Here is a 22,788-nt window from a genome sequence, read left to right as displayed (position 1 = left end):
TGGCCGAACGGATTGCGGAGCGGTCTTGATACCGGAAGGTCGCCAGTTCGAATCAGCGGTCCAACACGTTAAAATTACCACCGCTGAAGTGCCCTTGAACAAGGGCACTACGATGAAATGTTCTATGAGCAGGGCCTGGCTGGAAACAAGTTCTTGAGCTTAGCCCAGATACCCTGGGTAAATATAGTAATCATTTCATTTCATTTCATCATTTCGTTTGCCTACCAGGTTGTCTGCAAGTGCTGTGTCTGTGACGGCTGGAGAGCTGACTGGTGGATGAAACGTGCACTCCTCGGCACATCATTGTCAAATAGCTCTCCTTGGTGACTGGTGAGTGCCATCCAATAGGAGGTCGTAAGAGCCACACACACGCGTAACGTAAACTCCACTAGCCAGTTTAGCTTTATTTTTTCTTTAAAATGGGCTCCAATTCGATGGACCCGTGATTTCTTTTTTTGCAAGGCAGCAACTCCTGAAAACCCTCGCCATTGACTACGCTGATGGACAACATATCCTTTTCGACCATCCGATGTTACGTAACCAAATTATCATTCTTGGGAAATCTTTTGGGAAAAACTTTCCCAAACACCACTTCTCTTTACGCCTCATGCTGCTGTGTGTGTGTTTCTTTTGTGTTTTTTGGGGGGGTTGTTTTGGGTGGAAGTCGCGTGTGGTTGCAGGGACTCCTTTTGTGCTTCAATATATATAATATAATATATATATATATATATATATATATATATATATATATATATAAGGAATGCTTTGGTCATGTAAACAATAGAGCGTCGCAGTCCCGCCTCCTACCCTGGACCAGGAAATGAAATCCAATGCATTATTCTCATAGACATTTCTTAAAGTATTTATTTAAAGACGGTTACGCCGCGGACAAAGCCAACTCGAGTCCTGACAACTCATGACAACACAAACAATATTTTGGACCAAACAAATAATTAGAAAGAAGAAAAAAACGGCAGGTTACAACACTTTTTTTGTTGTTTTTCTTCTTTGTAATTATTTGTTTGGTCCAAAATATTGTTTGTGTTGTCATGAGTTGTCACGACTCGAGTTGGCTTTGTCCGCGGCGTAACCGTCTTTAAATAAATACTTTAAGAAATGTCTATGAGAATAATGCATTGGATTTCATTTCCTGGTCCAGGGTAGGAGGCGGGACTGCGACGCTCTATTGAGGAATAGGAATACTTTTATTCAGGTTCCATGTAAACAGTTGGGTATGAATCTCTGTTCGGAATTCATTCATTCTGATTTGTGCATGTAACCACAACCAGTGAATAAATAACATAATAATGTCATGGAGAATGATGTGTCAAGTTCAGCTCCTGTCTTGGCTACTTTGTTAACAGAAGCTTATGTTTAACTCACTGCATAGCCACATAAGTACACGTGTGTGGTGAGAGCAGAAGAGTGGGAAAAAATACGTTTCTTCTCAAGGACATAAAGAAACAGGATGGACGTCAAACTGAAGCTGCCTTATTTTACTGTGGCTGGACTAACCACAAAGTTGCTAGTAATCACTTGATTGCTGATACACAACACCTGCATTCAAAGGTCCCAGATAACAAAAGATGACTGAATCAACATTGTGATTGTCAGTGAAGGTTGCAATGCAAGGTTGCTATGTCTAATATCATGTCTCCTTAAAAAAAATCACTATTACTCTATGGTAGAGACTGACACGCGACTGGCGCGAGTGGATTTTCTGTCCCAGAAAAAAAAGGAAGTTTGTACAAAGTACTCATTCTGACAGACAGTACCGTGTCTTGATTGACAGGTCTCTGAAAGTTCAGTGCTGCTCTGCTGCTGGGCATCCGTTCACCCCATCTCTTCTGTTTGCCGCGCCACCTGATGTGCAGCTGCTGGTGCCACCTTTACCGCGCCCGCCTCTGATGCCTCCTCTGCTGCCTGATGTGCCACGAACGCTGCAGCTGGTGGTGCCACCTTTTTCCGCGTCCACCTCTGATGCCTGATGTGCCACGACTACTGCAACTGGCAGTGCCACCACCAGTGCCTGGCCATGACTCCTTAGCAGAAATGTGTAGTGCGTCGCTAAATGTGCTCCGTTGCTATAAATCGCTGGGCGCTCTGATTTAATGGTCCTAAATACCCCTGGGCGTTCTAGGTGTACTAGCACTGCACTAACGCAGAGCATTGCTCCAGAAGCGTTGAGGGCGAGGCCCCCAAAAAGTTATTAAAGACAGCCCAGTTGTTATTAAGTTATTAAAGCAGCCAGTCAGGATGCTCTCTGTGGTGCCTCTGTAGAAAGCGTTTAGGTGCCCATGCCAGCTTTCTTGAGTCTTCTCAGGAAGTAGAGGCGTTGTTGTGCTTTCTTCACCACCCGTACTGCCCAGGTGAGAGCCTCAGTGATGTGCACCCCCAAGAATTTGAACTCTCGGACCCTTTCCACTGCAGCACCCCGATCTGGATGGGAGAGTGGTTTCATGGGAGGTACGTCTGCTGTAGTCGAAGATCAGCTCTTTTGTTTTGTCAACGTTGAGAGCCAGGTTGTTCTCCTGTCACCATTGTGCCAGGTTCTCCACTTCTCTCCTGTAGTATTGCGGCTGTTCGTATAGGCTGTTCTACAAAGCCGAGAGGAGCTGAACATGAGAGTCTGAGACACCGATGACGTGCATGCAAAGAATGCAGGTCCACTCCAAGCCATAAGTTTGACCATTTATTCCACCACAACACGTACAACAGTTCCCAGCAACGATATTACCTAAACGTGGATGTTAAAATTGCATTTATGAAAATGCAATTTTCTGTTTCATAAAACAGAAAATGTCGCTCCCACGCTCACCCCCTCTGTCCAACTTCCCACACTATTGTGCTCAGGTAGACGCCATATTATTAGCGTGGCAGCGCTCCAGATCTGGTGATCACGCCCACCACCACCCAATACCAGTGCAGCGCCCAATCAATCAATCAATTAAATGTGCATATAAATTGTCAACAACAATAATATTAGACTTCACATTTGATGATTTGACATATATATTTCACATATGTCAAATATCACATTATGGCTCCTACATGTAGTGTAGGCTGTTTCATCACCGTCTGTGGTCTAGCCTATGCTATGACTGTGGTATGATCTGCAAACTTGAGGCTCACCCCAAAACACGCTCGCCGCCATTTTGTTTTTGGCTGTGTTGACTCCAGTGTGACGTTTTCACTGTCAGTGATGATTTGTGGTGTGTCATTCAGTTGGTGTTGGTCCACAGTGCTGTATCAAGTCCAGAGTCAACACAGCCATCTATCAGGATAGATGCACTTTGTCCTTCAGTATGTTGACAAGTTTTATGGAGATGCTGATTTTCTTTTCCAGCAGGACTTAGCACCTGCCCACAGTGCCAAACTTACTAGTAATTGGTGTACCAAATTGGTGTACCTACCAACCATGGTACTGTGCTTAAGCTTAACTGACCAGCCAACTGACCTGCCCTTAACCCCACAGATGTTGTTTGATGAAGATTTGGAAGAATCTGTTAGCTGCTAAGAAGTGGTGCCCGACGCTTGGACGTTTACTACTGTGTGGTTAGTGTATTCGGCAGCAACCTTCATCCTCTGTTTTGTTCCAGGCTCCCTCCACAAACCCAGTGTCTCACAGCTCCTTCCACCCAGGGCCGGATCTACCATAGGGCACTTTGGGCACGTGCCCAGGGGCCCTTGGCCACCAGGGGCCCCTAAAAAAAAAAAAAAAAAAAAAAAAGATTTTTTTTTTTTTTTCTTCTTTTTTTTTAGCTCCACATAAAATTTCCCTGAAATAAATGGTGTCTGGGGGGGGTAGGCGACCGGAAATAGGCTAATATAACGGCATAAAACTGCCCCAAAACGGCTCCAAAACCGCACAATTTTTGCGCGCGCGTGAAGGGGGGGCCCTTCGAGCTTCAGTGCCCAGGGGCCCTCAGAGGTGTTAATCCGGCCCTGCTTCCACCCACTCCCCCGGATTTCTAAAATCCTTTCACTACTTCCAGGATTCCAACACAGCCAGGGTTCCCCTCACGCTCCTCCCCAAACCCGTAACATTTTGTGTTGTGGTATATTAAGCACCACTTAAACTAACAAACCAGAGAAATGGAGTTCTTAAAATGATCCCTGGCTAATAAGACAAATATGCCTTGGCTTAAAACATTATACTTGCCTATAAAATAAAAACACCTTCAATGTTTTATTTCTTTCATAAATAGAGCATTTTTCACTCAATAGGAACTGCTCCTGTCGCAAGTTGATGATGTCATATGTCCATGTGTGGTCCAGCCCTATTGGATATATGGAATGCACGTGATAATAAAAAGTATTTAAAATATTGCTTTGATGCTCATATGATCCTTAGGAAGTATTAAGTTGTTTTTGATTAGCATATGCATTCCATACATTCCATCCATGTATGCATACATCATCAACTTGCGACAGGAGCAGTTCCTATTATTCCTTATTATTAAATATTCTTTATTTATGAAAGAAATAAAATATTGAAGGTGTTTTTATTTTAGTTGTAGAAGGCAAGTATAATGTTTTATGGCATATTTGTCTTATTAGTTAAGTTAATTATCCTCTTGGTTGTTTTCCTCATGAAGTCAAGTCAATTAAGTCAGTTGAATTAGACATATGGTTGAATAGTATTGAGTATAACTTGTGAATTATGGATGATTACGAGACAACAGTGTCTTTGAAGGTCCCTGGCACATGTGGCTACGCAGCACCGCTCGAGCGTAACGGATAAAACAATCCAACAGACTTGGATATAGCAAGAGAAGCTTAGAGAATCTGAAGATATAATACCTTTCAGAAGTGAAATGTGGGGATCTCCTGGAGCAGGGCAAGGAAGCTTAGAGAAGGAAAAGACATGGTCACGTGACTGGGCTGCGCCATGACACTTTCATGGACGCTTTCATGGGAGCCTACACAACTACACCCGGAAGTTCGGCAGAATGCACTGGAGTCAATGAGAGCTCAGCAGTGTTGGGTATATTACTTTATATTTGGAATATATTTCTTATTACTTATTACCTTAATTTGTCAAGTAATATATTGTATTACATATTACTGTCTGAGCAAGAGTAATATATTAATATTACTATTACATATTACTTTTTTTAAATGCTCAAATCGAACAATTAAATATTTAGTATAATTATAAATTATACATTACGTAGTGTCACAATGTCACAAGACAGAGCCACGGGCAACGAGACAGACAGACAGAAAGTAATACAGAAAGTAATGCAGTAATACAGAAAGATTTTTAGAATATATTACAATTTTTTTGTTAAGTAATGTATTATATTACAAGTTACCGTATTCCGGTAATATATTACGTAATATATTAAGTTAGGTAGTGTTAGTTACCCAACACTGGAGCTCAGTGACCAGTGCACACTATTTTCCGGGCACGGTGGCACAGTCGGTAGTGCTGTCGCCTCACAGCTAGAAGGTCCTGGGTTCGATTCCCGCTGGGGACGCTGTGGGCACTGGGGGCATGTTCCCTCCTCCGCGTCATCAGTGCCCATACCCGAGGCGGGGTCAAGGACTGTCTAAAGAGGACGAGACGCGAAGACCGTAGGCGACGCCATGTTGCTCCATGGTGCTCCATGGAAGGAAAGAAACATGCGCAGTTGAGACCAAGGAAGCTGAACGCGGAAGTGTTGGCTGCATATAGCCCATTGCGCATGTTTCTTTCCTTCCATGGAGCAACATGGCGTCGCCCGTACGGTCTTCGCGTCTTGTCCTCTTTAGACAGTCCTTGGGCGGGGTTGGCGAAAGGGCCTTTCTGTGTGGAGTTTGCATGCACTCTCCCCGTGTCCCCTAGGGTAGGTACCCTCACAAAAATGTTGCGTTGGATGAAGCTCATAGTGAACTTTGTTCGGGTATATCTAGTTTGTTGCCGTCCGACCTTCCTAGCCCATGTTATTAAAGAAAAACGGCTAATAATGGCCTGAAATCAGCGAACATGGCCATTTACAAGATGTTTTATACGCAATAATCTCTGGAACGGAAAGTCCAATCTGCTCAGTTCAAAGCTTGTTGGATGCATGACGGACATTTTAGGGCTCTAGCAACTCCCGGGGCTTTAGGCGGTCGCGTAGTTCACGTAGCCTATACGGTGGGCCGGCACTGTGGCATGCAGCTCCATGCAACTACTCGCAACTGTTTGGTTGCAAAGAATTGCCTGGCGAATTATTGGTGTGGTTTGGGCCAGGGACGAATTATTTTCATAATCCTCATGGGGGCCCATGAGAGAGAGAGAGAGAGAGAGAGAGAGAGAGAGAGAGAGAGAGAGAGAGAGAGAGAGAGAGAGAGAGAGAGAGAGAGAGAGAGAGAATTGATATATATTGATTCCACCTGCTTCAGCACAGCGCTAATCATTGCACATAGGCTATACAAAAGTATAAAAATCACACCCGTGTGAACTGAGTGGTGTAAGGTATTATATAGCCTGATCAGCTGTGGTCTGACGTAATGTCTGACGTAATGAAATCAGCATCAACCAATCAGCATCAACCATGCTCATTTTTTGAGCACAGACAGACAGACTAACAAAGCCAGTTGTAGGAGTGGTTTACACCACTCAAAAAGAGGAACGGTGGCTGTGCTGCCTTAGAGCAGCGCGATTACATACAACGTCAATGCAAGCGAGAATTGCGCGAACGGGCGCGACCTGATGCGGCACAAACGGGACGAACCGAGGCGAATATATATTCAGGTCCAATTCCTCATGGGGGCCGAGATCCCTGGTCCAATTCCTCATGGGGGCCCTGGCCCCCCGGCCCCCACAGACTCTACGTCACTGGTTTGGGCTTTATGCAATGCAAAGACCACATTCATCTGATCCAATCCATCATCACACAAAAATATATGTTTAAAGCATAGCACAGCTTGGGGAGTGAAGCATGGCTGAGGGAAGTAGGGGTGCTGGGGGGGCTGGAATTAAACAGATTTCTGTTACTAGGCTTAATAAATATGCTGTATCACAGTATCAGCACCTTATCCTGGTTAATTGCCTGTGTCAGTTTTCTCGTGCACGCGACAATGCGCGTGCACGAGGCGCGTGCATGCACATTTTGCGGCGCGCGCTAACGCGCGCGCACCCCCTACTGAACGTTCAGCACCTGCTAGTGTAAACATCTTCCCGCGGCCCTGGAGTGAAGTGTCCAAAGTCAGCTTTCAATCTAGGATTATGCACATTATAGGTCCTTGCAGACTGGGCACGTTTCTTTTTCCGGAAAAGCGGCGGGAAACGCGGCAAAAAATAAATAATCATCAGAGTCGCTTGGCATTGTGTGAGGCAGTGAAGAGAGAGGGATGGAGAGCGTGTGGGGGGTGGGGGTGGGAGAGAGATCAAGGAGAACCTATTAACCACACACTTATATCTACATTATATATACCTACATGCAATCTTTTTTTGAGGGGCGCTGGCCCCTCCAATGCCCAGCTTTGAGTGTTTGTGTAAACAAACATCACAAACATTGAAGACAAAACACATAAAGACATAAAGAAAAAACACAAACATTGAATTGAAGACAAATGTAAGGACGCAAATTGTGATTGGCCGGCATTGATTGGGTGGGAGATGTGCCATTGGTTGAGAATGAGATGATGTATAATGATGTATGATGATAAGAGCGCCCCTCACTTCACACACAGGTGTGATTTTTAAAATTATTGATGTTTATTATGAAAACCCATGTTTCTATATGTTAATGTATGTCTTTAAATGTTCTGATGAATTGACCCTGATGTAAACAAGTCTTAGTGCTTTTTCTGGTTTATCCTCGTAACAGTTTTTGTATTGACCTGTACTGTACCCACTCTACAAACTGTGAATAGAATTTTTTATCAATCAATCAATCAACCAATCAATCAATCAATCAATCAATCAGGCAGGGTACCAACATCTGCACATGCTGACACGCCACGTTTTCTGCTTTTATTACATATTTCTTGATTTCTGACAAAACTGTCTGCAATTAAGTAATCAAGTAATAAGTACAGCACTGCTAGGAAAATTCAGTAACACTTCATATTAAGGTTGTCTTTATAATGCATTATATTATATTATATTATATTATATTATATTATATTATATTATATTATATTATATTATATTATATTATATTATATTATATTATATTATATTATATTATATTATTATAACACTCGTTATAAATGTTTATAATCATGTATAACAACTTATAACCACGTTTATAACTTATTATAAGTGCTGGTCATAAATAATGCATTATTATGCTCAGTGGCACAGCTCATTATAACTATTATAACTTAGGTGGTTATAAAGGCACATAGAGAAGTGCTGTAATGTCATAATGCATTATAACCAAAGTGTTTATTAAAGGGAATAATGTCTTATAAGCATCAATAATATGCTATAGCAGGACTTTGAGACCTTTAAGTAAAGTGGCAACATTCTTTAATGGTTATTAGCAGTTGTATCATTTTATAATACCATATAGCATGACTTTGTGACCTTTAAGTAAATTGACAAAACTCATATTATTGATGTTTATAAGACATTATTCCATTTAATAAACACATTGGTTATAATGCATCATGACACAGACATTACAGCACTTCTCTATGTGCCTTTATAACCAACTAAGTTATAATAGTTATAATATGCTGTTCCACTGAGCATAATAATGCATTATGAACATGAATATGTTATAAACGTGGTTATAAGTTGTTATACATGATTAAACATTTATAACGAGTGTTATAATGCCTTATAAGCACATTATAATGCATTATAAATGAGTTTATAATGCATTATAAAGGCGACCTTAACATAAAGTGTTACCGAAAATTCACCTGATGTCTGAGCTGTAATCTCTGGTTAAAACCCCCAACCCCCCGAAATGCATAGAAAACTTTCAGTAACTACTTTGTTTGTGGAAATCTTTCTATTTAATGTAAAGTCTTGTTACCTGGTATAAAATCTGCTATATAAAATTTACTTAAGGTGGATTCTGTAAAATGGTGTAGCCTACTGTACATCATGTCATATTTGATATTGGTTTCTTAAAATTCACAGATCACCACCACGGCATGATGAGAAAAAGAAACAATGCTGCCATCTTGTGGCCTTGGGTTAACATTAGTTAATTTATAAAATATCTATCACTGGCCAAAAGACAAGAAGCCACAAATAGACAGTATAGTGTAAAGTAAACAACAACAACTACTATTACTACTACTACTACTGGAATTAGGTTAGGCTACTTATCTTATTTTAACTTTATTTTAATTTTTTGTTTTCAATTTGAATTAATTGTCTTACTTTTACTACTGACCAGATTTAAACCCATTACCTCTGTTATTACCCTGTTTTAATTTGTAAAGCATTTTTGAGTACAGTGGAACGGAGCTGTCATAATCCATCCAGAGTGAGGTCAGAGGTCATTCCCCAACTTGGAGGCCAGAGTAATGATGCTGCAGGAACCAAAGTGAAACCTGCAAACTACCATGTTAAGACAGAAAGGCAACTAGATAAAGTGCCCCTCAGGGCACCACCAGGGCAGGTCAGGTTGTGGCCTCCTGGTGGCGCTATAATAGCCCATGTGAAAAGGGTGCCATTTCGCCTTGGATGGCAATTGGATGATTTGAGGCATTTTGTTCCAAAAATGGGTTTTGCAAAAATCCACCTGTTGGTGGCGCTATAACAGGCCAATGTGAAAAGGGTGGGATATATTCCTCAGCCTAGTAGTAGGAAAGTCTGTGAAAGATTTCACGTAAATTGAAAGCCAATGTTAGCCAATTAGGATGGAATATGAAATATCGGACAGATCCGTCTTGAACACATGACTATTGACCGATTCCGTAACGGGTCTCATGGTCGCAGCCTACGTATTTCCTGTAGGCGGAGACGACACATATTCGGTTTCCCCGCACCAATACTAAGCATTAAAGCATGAGGTATAAAGTACAGCAGCCTTGTGTTCCTAAAACAGAAAGATTGGGTATTGGGTAAGACTGACGTTATGTATCTTTCAGGACCTTTCACTGCTTTGTCTCAACCATTACTCAATGGCTCTGGTCTCAGCCACCGCGGTAGATATTTTGACATTCCGTTTTATTTAATTTTTTGAATGTTGCCACTACTGTTGGAGCAGCCATAAACTACACAGGTTCATCCCGATGTTCTGGGCATCTTTGTAATGTTAGTTTTAGTAAAAAGCAGGTAAAAGAGTAACGTTTGAGGCAGACTAATATAAGTCACTTTTCCATTCAATGTAGTAGAAGCTTGGTGCGGGGAAACCGCAGATGTGTCGTCTCCGCCTACAGGAAATACGTAGGCTGCGACCATGAGACCCGTTACGGAATCGGTCAATAGAGCATCGCAGTTCCGGCCCCTTTCATGACGACGCCAGGCCCAGGAAATAATTCCCAATGCATTTTTCCCATAGACATTTCAAAATGTTTTTATTTAAAGACCTTTTAAGCGTCGTACAAAGCCAACTCGAGTTGTGACAAATCATGACAACACACACAATATTTTGGTTGTTGTTCGGCCCAAAACATTGTGTTTAGTGCAAAATTTGGCATCGACCGGGTCAATGGTGCCGGAGATTAGCTGTTAACAGACGGACAGACGGACGGACTCACACACACACACACACACACACACACACACTCACACACGCGCGCGGACGCGCGCGGACGGACGGACGGACACGGACGGACACACAGACGGAGTGGAAAACATACTCTCTCCCCATGCCTCTTCGGCCTGGTGGAGACAACAAAGAGTAGGCCAGAGGCTGAGGTGTTTCAGTGGTAACAGACTAGTAGTATTAGTGGCATCATTTTCATATTGCAATATATTATAAGATAGGCATACACACATACTGTACAACTCTGACATACAGCTCTGAAGCCATCTGAGGAATTCACACGTCACATGAGTGCCTGTTGATTCAGTCAGATGAGAAGCTGATGAGACAGTTACCATTGTCTTAGAACAATGCTAGAACTCATGATCCAACCTTTAGAACACCGTTGCTCCAATCAATTGCAGCCCCTGATGTGGGGCCTGGTGTGACTTTTTTTGATTGAATAATTTTACAGATTGCCAAAAAAAAAAGCACAATGGAACAGATTTGTTCAAAATAATGCTAAAAGGATAACCTGAATAAGCCCTCTAGTTTCCACTTGTTCATTAAGGTCCTGTGTATTATATTCATCAAGACATTTAAAGACAAACAATCTCATGTTCGAAATGTGTGATATGAAAAATAAATGTATTTTTAAATACTTGAGCATTTTTAAAAACCCTGTACACTCAAAACACGCTCCATATATGGCCAGTACAGAATTCATTCCATATGTTGATCTGACCCCCCCCATGCCAAAGCGCCAGCGCTCACCCGTGTGGGCGGATGTGTGCAGCCGTGCACGCGACCTGTGTTACATTACCATTTAGTGTTACATGAAATTCATTCACCTAAACAGCGACTCATTTGCAAAGCCAATTAATCACATTTATTCATGTGTCAGTTACACGATAAAAAATAAAACGCAAATAGGGTACAGTAAGCCCACTGTCCTCTTTTTGTGGGGCTGTGGGTGTTGAGACCACAGTGCACAGGGGCCCATTGCTGGCTCGTTAGTTACACCACCGCAATAGACCCATGTGAAGGGTCCTGGACATTACTACAGGTTTTGATTGATTGATTGATGTAATTATTAACAGTTTGCAGAATTACAGTACATTTCAAGCACAACTCAATACAAAAACTGTTAACTGCATGTGGACGACACCATAAAGCATTACACTTGTTTACAATAGGGTCCACTGTTTTCAATTCATCAGAACATTTAGAGAAGTACAAATATACAATTCTATATAACAACAAACAGGAAATCATCATAAAAGGAGGTGAACTGGGAAAAAACAAACAGTGAGGGGAAGAGGGGTGGGGGGAGGTATATGTTAAAGTGACTGAGGCTCTACACTACAGAGTAGGCCTACTCAACCCAGTGCTTTAGTCAAAGTATACTCCTGGTGATGCATTACTCAATTACAAAGGAAAGTTGCTCAGTCAAATTTAAAGTAAATGCTTAAGTATTTAAAGGTACATTCATATCACACATTTTGAACCTAGGATTGTTTGCCTTTAAATGTCTCGCTGAATTAAATACACAGGACCTTAATGAACAAGTGGAAACTAGCCCTGAGGGCTTATTCGGGTTATCCTTTTAGCATTATTTTGAATAAATCTGTTCCATTGTGCTATTTTACAATCTGTTAAATTACTCAATCAATCAAAAAAAGTCACCCCAGGGGCCACATCAGAGGCTGCAATTGATTGGAGCAACGGTGTGTCACAGGAACAATACTTGTTCAACAAGTTCTAGCACTGTTCAGACAATGGTAACTGTCTCATCAGCTTCTCATCTGACTTAATCAACAGGCACTTGTGACGTGTGAATTCCTCAGATGACTTCAGAGCTGTATGTCAGAGTTGTATGCCTATAATGTATTGCAATATGAAAATGCAATACAGTGTTTCAGTTACCACTGAAACACCTCAGCCTCGGGCCTATAGCGGTCTCCTCTCTGTTCTTGCACTCCTACTCTGTGTTGCCTTTACGTCTGTCTTAACATGGTAGTTTGCAGCTTTCACTTTGGTTCCTGCAGCATCATTACTCTGGCCTCCAAGTTGGGGAATGACCTCTGACCTCACCTCTCAGTCAGGACTACATACTCACTCCCCATTATCCACCACAGTCTGACAACCTCTTCAGACTCCATCTCACCCCATTGCACTCCTTTCTCCTTGTATGAAATGAAATGAAATGAAATGATTACTATATTTACCCAGGGTATCTGGGCTAAGCTCAAGAACTTGTTTCCAGCCAGGCCCTGCTCATAGAACATTTCATCGTAGTGGTTCAATGCCTTGTTCAAGGGCACTTCAGCGGTGGTAATTTTAACGTGTCGGACAGCTGATTCGAACTGGCGACCTTCCGGTATCAAGACCGCTCCGCTATCCGTTCGGCCACCGCTGCCACTACACTAACGTTCCTCACCCCCTAGCCCTAGCTCACCCCTCCAGCACTAAATTGCATTTTTTTTGGACTCTAGTTATGTAAACATTTAACTCTGTTGTTGTGTTGTTGACTAGGGTTAGTGACATTTACTCTGATCCTGCACTTTGTAAGTTGCAGTGCTCTGGAGCGTCTGCTAAGATCTATAATATGTTATTTTTTTATCAAGCCACTTTATGCTCACGTCAGAATCAGCTTTATTGTCACAAGGAAGAGTGGGATTAGTTTTAGTGCATAGTTCCCATTATATCGTTTTTCCACAGAAAAATAAATGGGGGAAAGGACAAAGAAAAAGACAAATCTACAAATTTACACATAAACCTGACATAATGTATAAATGTGCATGAGCATAGCAGGCTGCAGTGTACGTATACTGCACATTATATATTCTTATGGATGTTATAGTTAAGGTGCTAGAATTAAAAATAATAAAACACACAAATAGGTAAAAGTCAGTGCATTGTACATGGGATTAACTTGCAAAACACACTGGACTGGTAGATACTAGAATCTACATGTGGGTCCATGAGGTAGACAGTAGACGGAGCAAAGGGGGGAAAGTCAAGTCCCTTGTCCCTGGTATAGTCCACAGGTAGGTTCAAGCCAAGGAACCTACTGGAGTGTGTTAGTTTTATTTGTTCAGGTTTTTACTTTTAATGCCCCGAGGGACCCACCGGGGCCAAAGACAAATATGGACTCCAGTGGCAAATCAGAATCAGAAGAATTTGGATAATACTTCTAGTAAACTGCAATTTGTTTGAGGAATATAAACAAATTCAATGTCAGCTGCCTCAGCTGGTGTCATTGACTTGGCAGAGAAGCCCCCAGTTATCAGGCATGGCATGGAGGAGGCAGTTGAAGGACTTAAAGGACCAGTTCACCACTTTTCAACATCTCTTCATATAATTGGTCCTCACTAATGTTCATGATAAAACACCACCATTTTTTCCTACTCAGTCTGTGTCTCATAGGAGGGCTTTGGGCAGTTCGGACACCCGTCCACCAGTGACATCATCATTAGGCAGATTTTTAAAAAAACAAGATTTGTTTTAAAATATATTTAGATTTGTATTATCGTGAGAACGATGGCTTCAACTTTTGCATTGCAACTTTTCAGGAAAAGAAAGCCTGCCGTTTCCATTAGCTTGGATTCACCATCGATGATGTCACTGGTGGACGGGTTTCTGAACTGGGTTTCTGAAGTTGCATAAATGTATGCAACTTCACTATACATTCTTCCTCTGTTCATATTCTAAAGCCTAACATTGTTGTGTTACAGGCGGTACCGTTGACATCACGGTGCATGAAGTATTGGCTGGAGGAGCCCTGAAAGAGCTGCACAAGGTCTCTGATAATGGTGTGGGAGGGGAGCAGGTTACCATAAACTTTAAAAGTTGCCTGAAAGAAATATTCTCTGAAAATGTCTGGAATGACTTTGAAAGAAGGTATCCCAGTGAGCTTCAAGAGCTGATGTATAACTTCATTGTCCTTAAGAGTGTGGATGAAGATGTAGAGATCTCCTGTCCTATGAACTTATATATGTTGGCTCAGAAAGAGCAACCAATAGAGAATGACTTCAAGAATGTGCAAGGTGTCAGCTGGGACGATGGGTCGATCCAACTCTCAAGAGCAAAGATGAGATCTTTTTTTGAGAAAAGCCTGAGTGGCATCACTAAAAGTCTGGAAAAAATCTTTCAAAAGGATCTCAGCATTGACTACCTTCTGTTAGTGCCGTGGGAGGTTATGCCTTAAGTGAGATTCTACGCAAACACATTACCAAGCAGTTTGGTGCTCAGTGCAAAGTACTGTGCCCTGCATTTGCCCAGGAGGCAGTTTTGAAGGGAGCTGTCATGTTGGGAAGAAACCCAACATGCCCAAAGGTAGTGGTATCACTAAAAAGTCCTTTTACTTATGGCATTGCTGTCTCAGATAAGACTTTTCAAAACACTGGTGACAATAAATTAATATGTGGTTTTGGAGGAAACCAGAGACCACATCTTAAGACCACCGCGTAGAGACACGACATCAGTGCGTATCACGTTTTACCGCACAGAAAGGATAAATCCGCTTTATGTAGATGAGTGGGGAATAGAAAAACTTAACTCATTTGACGTTGAGATGCCAAATACTAAACGTGGGCTGGATCGTGAATTCAAGTTTCAAGTCAAATTTGGCTTCACAGAAATAACAGCTACTGCCACTGATGTGGATTCCAAGTTAACAAACTCAGTCAAAATTTACTTTTTTGGCAAATAAGACTATTGCAGATAGTCTTAAGCAGAGTGACTTGCAATGTAATTATCATAAAACCTGACAGGATAAATGCAGAGTGCAAAGAATAAGTTTTTAATACCAACTTATTTATACTTTCTTCATTTATGAGATTAATATACTATACTACAAGTATTAGCTATGTGGTATACTGGGGTGGTTTTGGTTTACCGGTAAATGTGTTTTATTTGTGTGATACTTTATACTAGGGCTGCATTTGGTTTATTAGGTTGAGTTGTATATGAATACCTAATTCTGACAGCATGTGATGTAACTTTGTATTTGATGTTAAAGAGCAATAATACAAATTTTGTAGACAATGTGCTAAATCAAGTTATTTTGCTAAATTGTATTATTATTCATTATTTATTATTACAATATATCAATGACCAAATGATGTATTTAAATTTCGTCCAAAAAATGATGTAGAATTTTCTTTTGTCTTGGTTTTGATTTCCTTTGTTTTATTTGACTTGTAGCCTTCTGTAATTGACACATGAATACATGTGTTTGGCTTTGAAAATGAGTCGCTGTTTCTATGAGTGAATTTACTCTAAATGGTAATGTAACATCTAGGAATTTAATATGAAGGACCTCAATGGAAACAAGCCATGGATATCTTGAGTTATAGATCCTCTTAGCAGATTTTGTCTTGAACTGTATACTTTCCTGTGCTTTTTTTCTGCAAACTGTTAATAAAGTATTCAATCAAGCAATCAAGCAATCAATCAGTCAATCTAACAAATATTACAACCACAATGTGAATTGTTAGTACAATACTTTGGGCCAATACGTATTTGTAATACAAACTTTGTTTTGGCATGGCACTTTGCCATCTTTCAGTGTTCATTTACAACTCTAGCAAGAGGAAAAAATCCATAATAATCATATCAAAAATGAGAACTAGTGGAGTGTGATTATGTTCTTTTCTAAGTTACCACAATATCAACACATACGTTGTGTTCCCCAAAATGGTCAACGTTATATTTTACTTTACTTGCTAGTGATTTCAAGAATCATTGCCAGCTAGATAAATGCCAGATAAATAAATAAATCACCTTCAGGCGGTGATTCATCTATAAACAATGACCACTCAGCCTCAAAGTGCATCCACTAAGGAAAGTAGGCTTTCTAATTACACAAGCCGCCTTTGTATTGGTGAGTATGGTTTTTAATATTTCCGCTACAGAGGAGAGGCTGGTCTGCATTTCATGCGAGGGCTAGAAGCAAAGAGTGGCAGAGCCTTAATGCAACGGCAGCAAAGGGCATTAGGGCTATGGACCAGAGCTAGGTGGTGTAATAAAATCCACAATATTGGTTGACCCCTCTTTCTATAGACTCATTTTTCATGTTTGTGGTGCCCCCTATTACATGTGAAGTGAAAGTGCTTTTGGAGGTGCACTTATATTGGCATCAATTTAAGCCCATTTGCACTGTATATTGTCCTATAAAGTTCAATTTGAGTATGACAACATGGTTTATGGCTTTTTTTTGTAAGACATCTGCCCCACAGATATCATTTTGAAGGCAGTTATAAGCAAACGTAAGGAGTATCAAGACTTGACGTTTACCCTTTGTATTTGTGCATTTGTGGTGCTCCTATCAGTGAAAGTGAAATGGCCTTTGGCTCTTCGTTGTTCAGAGGCCCCCCAATATGATTAACATTTGGGGTATAAATCGGAAGCATGCATTTGGGATCTTTGTATATTTTCAAACCTTCGAGGCCAAAATCACCATTTCCCCATTATACAGCGGTTAATATATATATATATATATTCACCTCTTTAACTATTGCATAAGCTGGGCCTTGTTACAATGTAAAGAGTTGGTCTCTTTTCAGGCTGCTTGACAGCTAGCCTTCAAATCCAGCCCTGAGCGGTGTTATGGCCATTTGAAGTGTTAAACAAATCTATGTTAATTTAACTCTGAGAGTGTACAAACGGAACCAAATGGACCCGTCAGAGTTACAGACCCATAAGGGTCCATTTGGTTCCTAATTATCATTTAGCTGGGGACCCCCTGGAACTCCCTCAAGGACCCCTGGGGGTCCCCGGTCCCCACTTTGGGAACCACTGCTCCACTGCAGTGGTTGTCTGTTCAGTCCATTATGCCATTATACTGCATGTCATGCTGTTTACAAGTTTGTCCACCAGGGGGTGCTCATGTAACACACTTCTAGGTTAGCTCATGATCAGTTTTAGCTGTCATGTTAGCAGTAGTCTCTCGAGACAGACTGTTGACTGGCAAAAAGGGGCTGTTTTTCCTTTATTGTTTGACGATGGGTTCTCAGATTGTGTTTGCAGTGACAGCTTAGAGTATATAGTGACAGTGGTGACCCTGCTGATCTACATAAGAGAACCAGAAAACCACAAGGTGAGTCTTACACACTTGTAGGACTGTATGCCCAGGCATGCATAGGCTACTAACATACTGTATGTTAGTAGCCTATAGTAGCTATTTATGTGTAGGCCTATGTTACATACACGTACATAAATAGCCATGCCTATAGTCCAGAAGACTATAGGCTATATCTCATTTGGCCAGGGGGACTGAGAACAAAATGCATTCCGTTAGAATGAACACATGTTTTGCATATATTTTCCAGTGGCCCCGGCCTCAGTGCCTGCAGGAACCCCCCTGAAGATGATGATTTCTGATTCTTCATTGTTCTTTGCTCTGGTGTAACGTGTGCGTTATTGTGATGTTTTCACTCTGCATTAATTGTTTTCGTGTTGATTTGAATGAAAATGTGTTTGACGAGGCTCTTTCATGGCCAAATATTTTTGTTAAAATGTCAGTTTAGTTACCGTAGCAGCTTGTCTCCTGCTGCTGCTGCTGGATGCGTTTGTGTTCATGGTAACCAATGGGAGCTTCCTCTACTACACACAACACATTGTGGAGAGAACATTCTTCATTTTCAGGACTTTTGTCTTTATTTCAAAAGGCACAAAGAAACAAACATTACATTATCTCATCAATTCAACTGTTTAAAACTGTATGAATAGTTAAGTCACAACCGTCGACTTTACAGTAATGAAGGTGCATTCAGTTCCAATGCGCTTTTGAAATCAATGGACTTTGAATGGGTTTCATGCCTTCATAATGGACTATATGTACAGTATACCAACTTCAATGAGGTGTTCATCCAACAATAGAGATAAGTAACACAAAGAAAAGGATACAATACAAAGTAAAGTTGCTTAACTGTGATTTAAAAAAAAATCTTTAAATCTTAAAAAAAATAATCAAAGAACAAAAACATGGTAATATATCAAATACATAAAAAATGTTATCATGAATCATACGTAAGCAACAGTGGAATATCTATATAATGAAGCTATGCGTATACACTATAGAGTGCTACTGTATGTCTGCATAAAATGCTATCTAAGTTACATAAGTTGAGCCTATGAAAAGAAACAATAACCTCCTATTTACACTATGGTTTACTGCTCATAACAAACACTGTTCTGTAAAAAATTATATAAACAAAACACAGAGCAAAAAATGGAGGGATTACACATTAGCTTGAATGACAATGCAAGATTATTCATATTAATACCCTAATCACATAAAATATGTAAAAGTAACAATTGTATAGCAACCACTGACTATAGCCCTTCATCAAGTTGACTATTTTAATTCTCCTACACAACTATTTACGTGTTGCTGTTGCCTGCTTGGGATATTAATTCTCCGGGCATGGTCCCATAATCTTATCTTCTACAGAGGAACCACAGAGAGCATCCTGACTGGATGCGTCACTGCCTGCATAGGCGGCGGTTGAGCCTGACGTTTGGGACTAATAATATTTGTAGTATTATACAGCGCCAGCATGGATGACTGACCGTGACATTAAATTCATTGATTCAACCATGCTCCCATAACAAGCTAAATAACAACGCAACAAGGCTTCCGTTTCAAAATCACATCTTATGTCTGTCCTCGTTTAGCTTTGGTCTGTGTGGACTGGGAGGAATTCTTTCTATTTACAACCACAAACACCAGGTAAAGTACAGTACTTGTTCTAATGTCTGTCTGTTCCTGTCAATCTTTTTTTCTTTTTTTGCCCCTTTTTCTCCCCAATTTCTATTTACAACCACAAACACCAGGTAAAGTACAGTACTTGTTCTTCCGTCTGTCTGTTCCTGTCAATAATTTTTTCTTTTCGTTTCCCCCCTTTTTTGCCCCTTTTTCTCCCCAATTTCCTCATTATGCCAATGTATTGCCCCCCACACACATTTCTGTACATTGTCACAAGCTCACCTGGAGCTCCTACCGGGAGGATGTAGAGCCTTCATCTGACTCCTCTCACCCAACACTCCCTGCTGACAGGAAGGAATACTCTGTAGGATTATGTGCAGTGACTATATATACATATATCACCCTCTCCGCCCGGCTTCTCTACCCCGAACATGGGCCAAATGTGTTCGTGTAGATGCTCGACAAAGCCAGATGCATTGTGGTGGATTCTAACCCCCCAGACTCCGCAATGGTGGGCACAGCTACTTTACTGTGCCACCCGAGCGTCTCAAGGGTCTATGGGGCCTGGACTCCAGTCTCAGCACTGGGTCCAGCTTCAACAACTACTTGTTGATCTATCTCTTCATACTGGTGGTATTCTGTCTCCTCACTGGGTCCAGCAGCTTCAACAACTACCTGTTGATCTATCTCTTCATAATCTGAGTCTTCTGCCTCTTCAATGGGGCCAGATTCAACAACTACTTGTTCATCTATCACTTCATACTCGAGGCCAGATTCAGAATCAGAACCAACAACATTATAATACTCGATATCAATGTTCTCATTTCCGACATTATAATGAACCGTCGCAGTGTCCCACACTCCTGCATTATGTCTTCTGGAGGCCTGGAGAAACACAGAAACACCCAACGTTAAGTCACTGAATCATCATCTGGCTGAGAACCCTCCTATCTCTCTATTGTTTGTTTGTATATGAAGACACGTGAACTCTGGTTTAACTGTCATTTACATTCCAGTCTTGTGTTGTGTAAAGATGTATTACCTTCCAGAGACAATAGAGGGCGATGGGTGGGTACAACAGCACCACCAACAGCAGCACCACCACAGTGATTGTAACTCTGCTGCTGTTGTCCTCAGGTGTCGGAGGGACTGTCGGAGGGACTGTAGGAGGGACTGTGGGAAAAAAAACATCACCAAATAAACCTTCATGTTTGATTGAATCATGCCTGACGGAGATTCATATTGTGAGTTTAACCCATTTAGACCTGAGGCCGATTCTTAAAAAAGGGCTTCTAAATGCTAACAGTTCTATGTCAGTGGTGCTCAACCTTTTTCATGTCAAGGACCCCCAGAATTATCTGTATTTGGCCCAAAATATGTTGCAAAGATTTGAGTTAAAAAAATTCACTCTGAAAGAATATATATATTCAAAGAATTGAGCCACATTTTCAAGATGTATCAAGAATAGCAGACCTGCAAGCTCGTAGCGTGGCACTCGGTGACGCGCTACAAGCTTGTAGGTCTGCTATTTTTCAACAGCTAAAGTATAACATAACGCTTAAAACACCAAAAGGGGTTCCCGCCCAGAATGGTTTAAAGGTCATTTCATTCAGGTTACCTGTGACGGTGAGAGAGAGGATGTCGCTCTCAGAGGAGACATTGTGAGAAAACACGTTGGTGTGTTTTATAACAACGTCGACGTGATAAGCACAGCTGTAATTCCCTTGGTGGCCGGGGCCTGCTTCGAAGAACAGGAAGTTGGCAGAGTGATTGACAGCTGGCTGGGTGTGGTTGTGTGTGCTGTTGGCTCCAGTGAAGGTGAGGTGGAAGGAGCCGTCTGGGTACTGTGGCAGGATGGAGCAGCTGATGCTGAAGTTGGAACCTTCCAACACCTGCTGCCCCTGCTGCTGGCCCTCAGAAACCCCGTTTAGAGTGGGGAAGACACTGATGTTTGGCTTAAACAGAAGATCTGTAACAAGACACGAGTGATTGAATTATAGTACAGCAGATATTTACATACAGTATAGAGTAGCCAATGAGATGGAACCAAGATTAGAGATCCAACATATTGTAAGGCTTTTGTATGGCTTTTGCTGAAATTAGACGATGCAAAAAAAGTTATTTTAAATTAATTCAGAAAAAGAAACATCCTGTTTCTATGCTGTAGATAGGTAGGTTAAGTAAGTAGGCAAGTAGACGGACGTCACTGTTTGTGTTACCTGAACAGATCACCTCCAATGTGACAGTGGAATTCTGAGACAGTGTCATTCCACACTCCCTCAGTGAAGACTCGGTTCCAACACAGTCAGCTGTGATCCACCACACAGGTTGAACCGTTGAAGCAGGACTCCTTTGTGTTGAAACGTCAGAGCCACAATCCATCTGCCTACACACGACAGAGGATGACTTCAGGTTCCAGTCGGACTGACCATCCACGGGTCTCCAGTCTCCCTGGTGTTGCATCTCCAGTACACCGCTACAGTTACTGCTTCCTCCCACCAGCCTGACGTCATCAGGCTCTGTACAGAGACAAGACCGTTACAAACCATTTAGAGCAGACATGCCTTGTGAGCCGAAAGTGTTCAGTTCTCCCACTCCATGTTAATGGATGGTGGTGTTCTGTTAACAGATGGTGGGGATCTATTCCTAACACTGTCTAACACTAACACATGGTGAACTGTCACTCCCAAGACGGCAAACAGGTGACTTCTTGGAACGGATTTGACCAAACGTCAAACTCAAAACTCAAAGTTTGAGCACGGAATATGCATGGAATATGCAACTTCCGTGCAACTTATATATAACGGGTGTCCCTGGCTGTGGCACACCCTCATGCCATGCTCAGCCAATCACAGTGCATAATGGGAATAATGGCACACCTTCCAGCCAATCGGCCAACCACATCGCCAATGTCGGCCATACATGGTTAATTTTGCTGCAATTCCGTCCTCAACGTTTGGCGGCATAGATGGTAATTTTCCCTCCTCATACTTTGAGGACATTACTAAAATTATTAGATTATACCTGAGCAGGTGAGTCCAACAGTCTTGTCAGGTGAGCAGGTGGTGTTTCTAGTTGAGTCTGAGGTTCTACAGTCCAGGAGAACAGATTCGTTGCCTTCACACTGGAACTCTTTGGTCCACATCGAAGCGTTCACTTCTCCATGGAGCGCCCCCTGGAGGACTGAAGGAGCCCCACAGCCAAGATCCCTACAGACCACCTCTGCATCCTGCTGGTCAAAGTCATCTTCACACACTGAGACCCACGATTGGTTAGACTTCACCTCCACTCTGCCTGAACACGCACTGGTCCCATTCACCAACCTCACAGACTCTGGAGAGAGAGGGGGGGGGGGGGGGGTTGTCAACGTACGTGTATCTTATTAATGGCAATTCTTGCAACATGTTTCAACACGCACGCGCATGCACGCACACACGCACGAGTTGT

The 22,788-nt window shown here is 41.7% G+C and overlaps 2 protein-coding genes across 2 annotated transcripts; one reads left to right on the top strand and one right to left on the bottom strand.

Annotated features, from left to right (window-relative positions):
* Positions 1-6,911: 6,911 nt before the first annotated feature.
* Positions 6,912-15,101, top strand: LOC306943769 (uncharacterized protein; the record flags this gene model as incomplete). Its single annotated transcript, XM_079530299.1, has 3 exons — positions 6,912-6,924; positions 14,366-14,531; positions 14,816-15,101. 3 exons carry the CDS (start codon positions 6,912-6,914, stop codon positions 15,099-15,101), a joined length of 465 nt encoding a protein of 154 aa, XP_079386425.1.
* A 3,172-nt stretch (positions 15,102-18,273) lies between these two features.
* Positions 18,274-22,486, bottom strand: LOC306943768 (uncharacterized protein; the record flags this gene model as incomplete). Its single annotated transcript, XM_079530298.1, has 5 exons — positions 18,274-20,226; positions 20,384-20,514; positions 20,960-21,310; positions 21,561-21,860; positions 22,366-22,486. The coding sequence occupies 5 exons, from the start codon at positions 22,484-22,486 to the stop codon at positions 19,897-19,899; spliced, it is 1,233 nt and encodes a 410-aa protein (XP_079386424.1). The 3' UTR covers positions 18,274-19,896.
* Positions 22,487-22,788: the final 302 nt, after the last annotated feature.

This window comes from Electrona antarctica (assembly GCF_951216825.1).
Source record: "Electrona antarctica genome assembly, chromosome: 19".
Classification (NCBI taxonomy): domain Eukaryota; kingdom Metazoa; phylum Chordata; class Actinopteri; order Myctophiformes; family Myctophidae; genus Electrona; species Electrona antarctica.
This window is presented reverse-complemented; position numbering and strand designations above follow the sequence as displayed.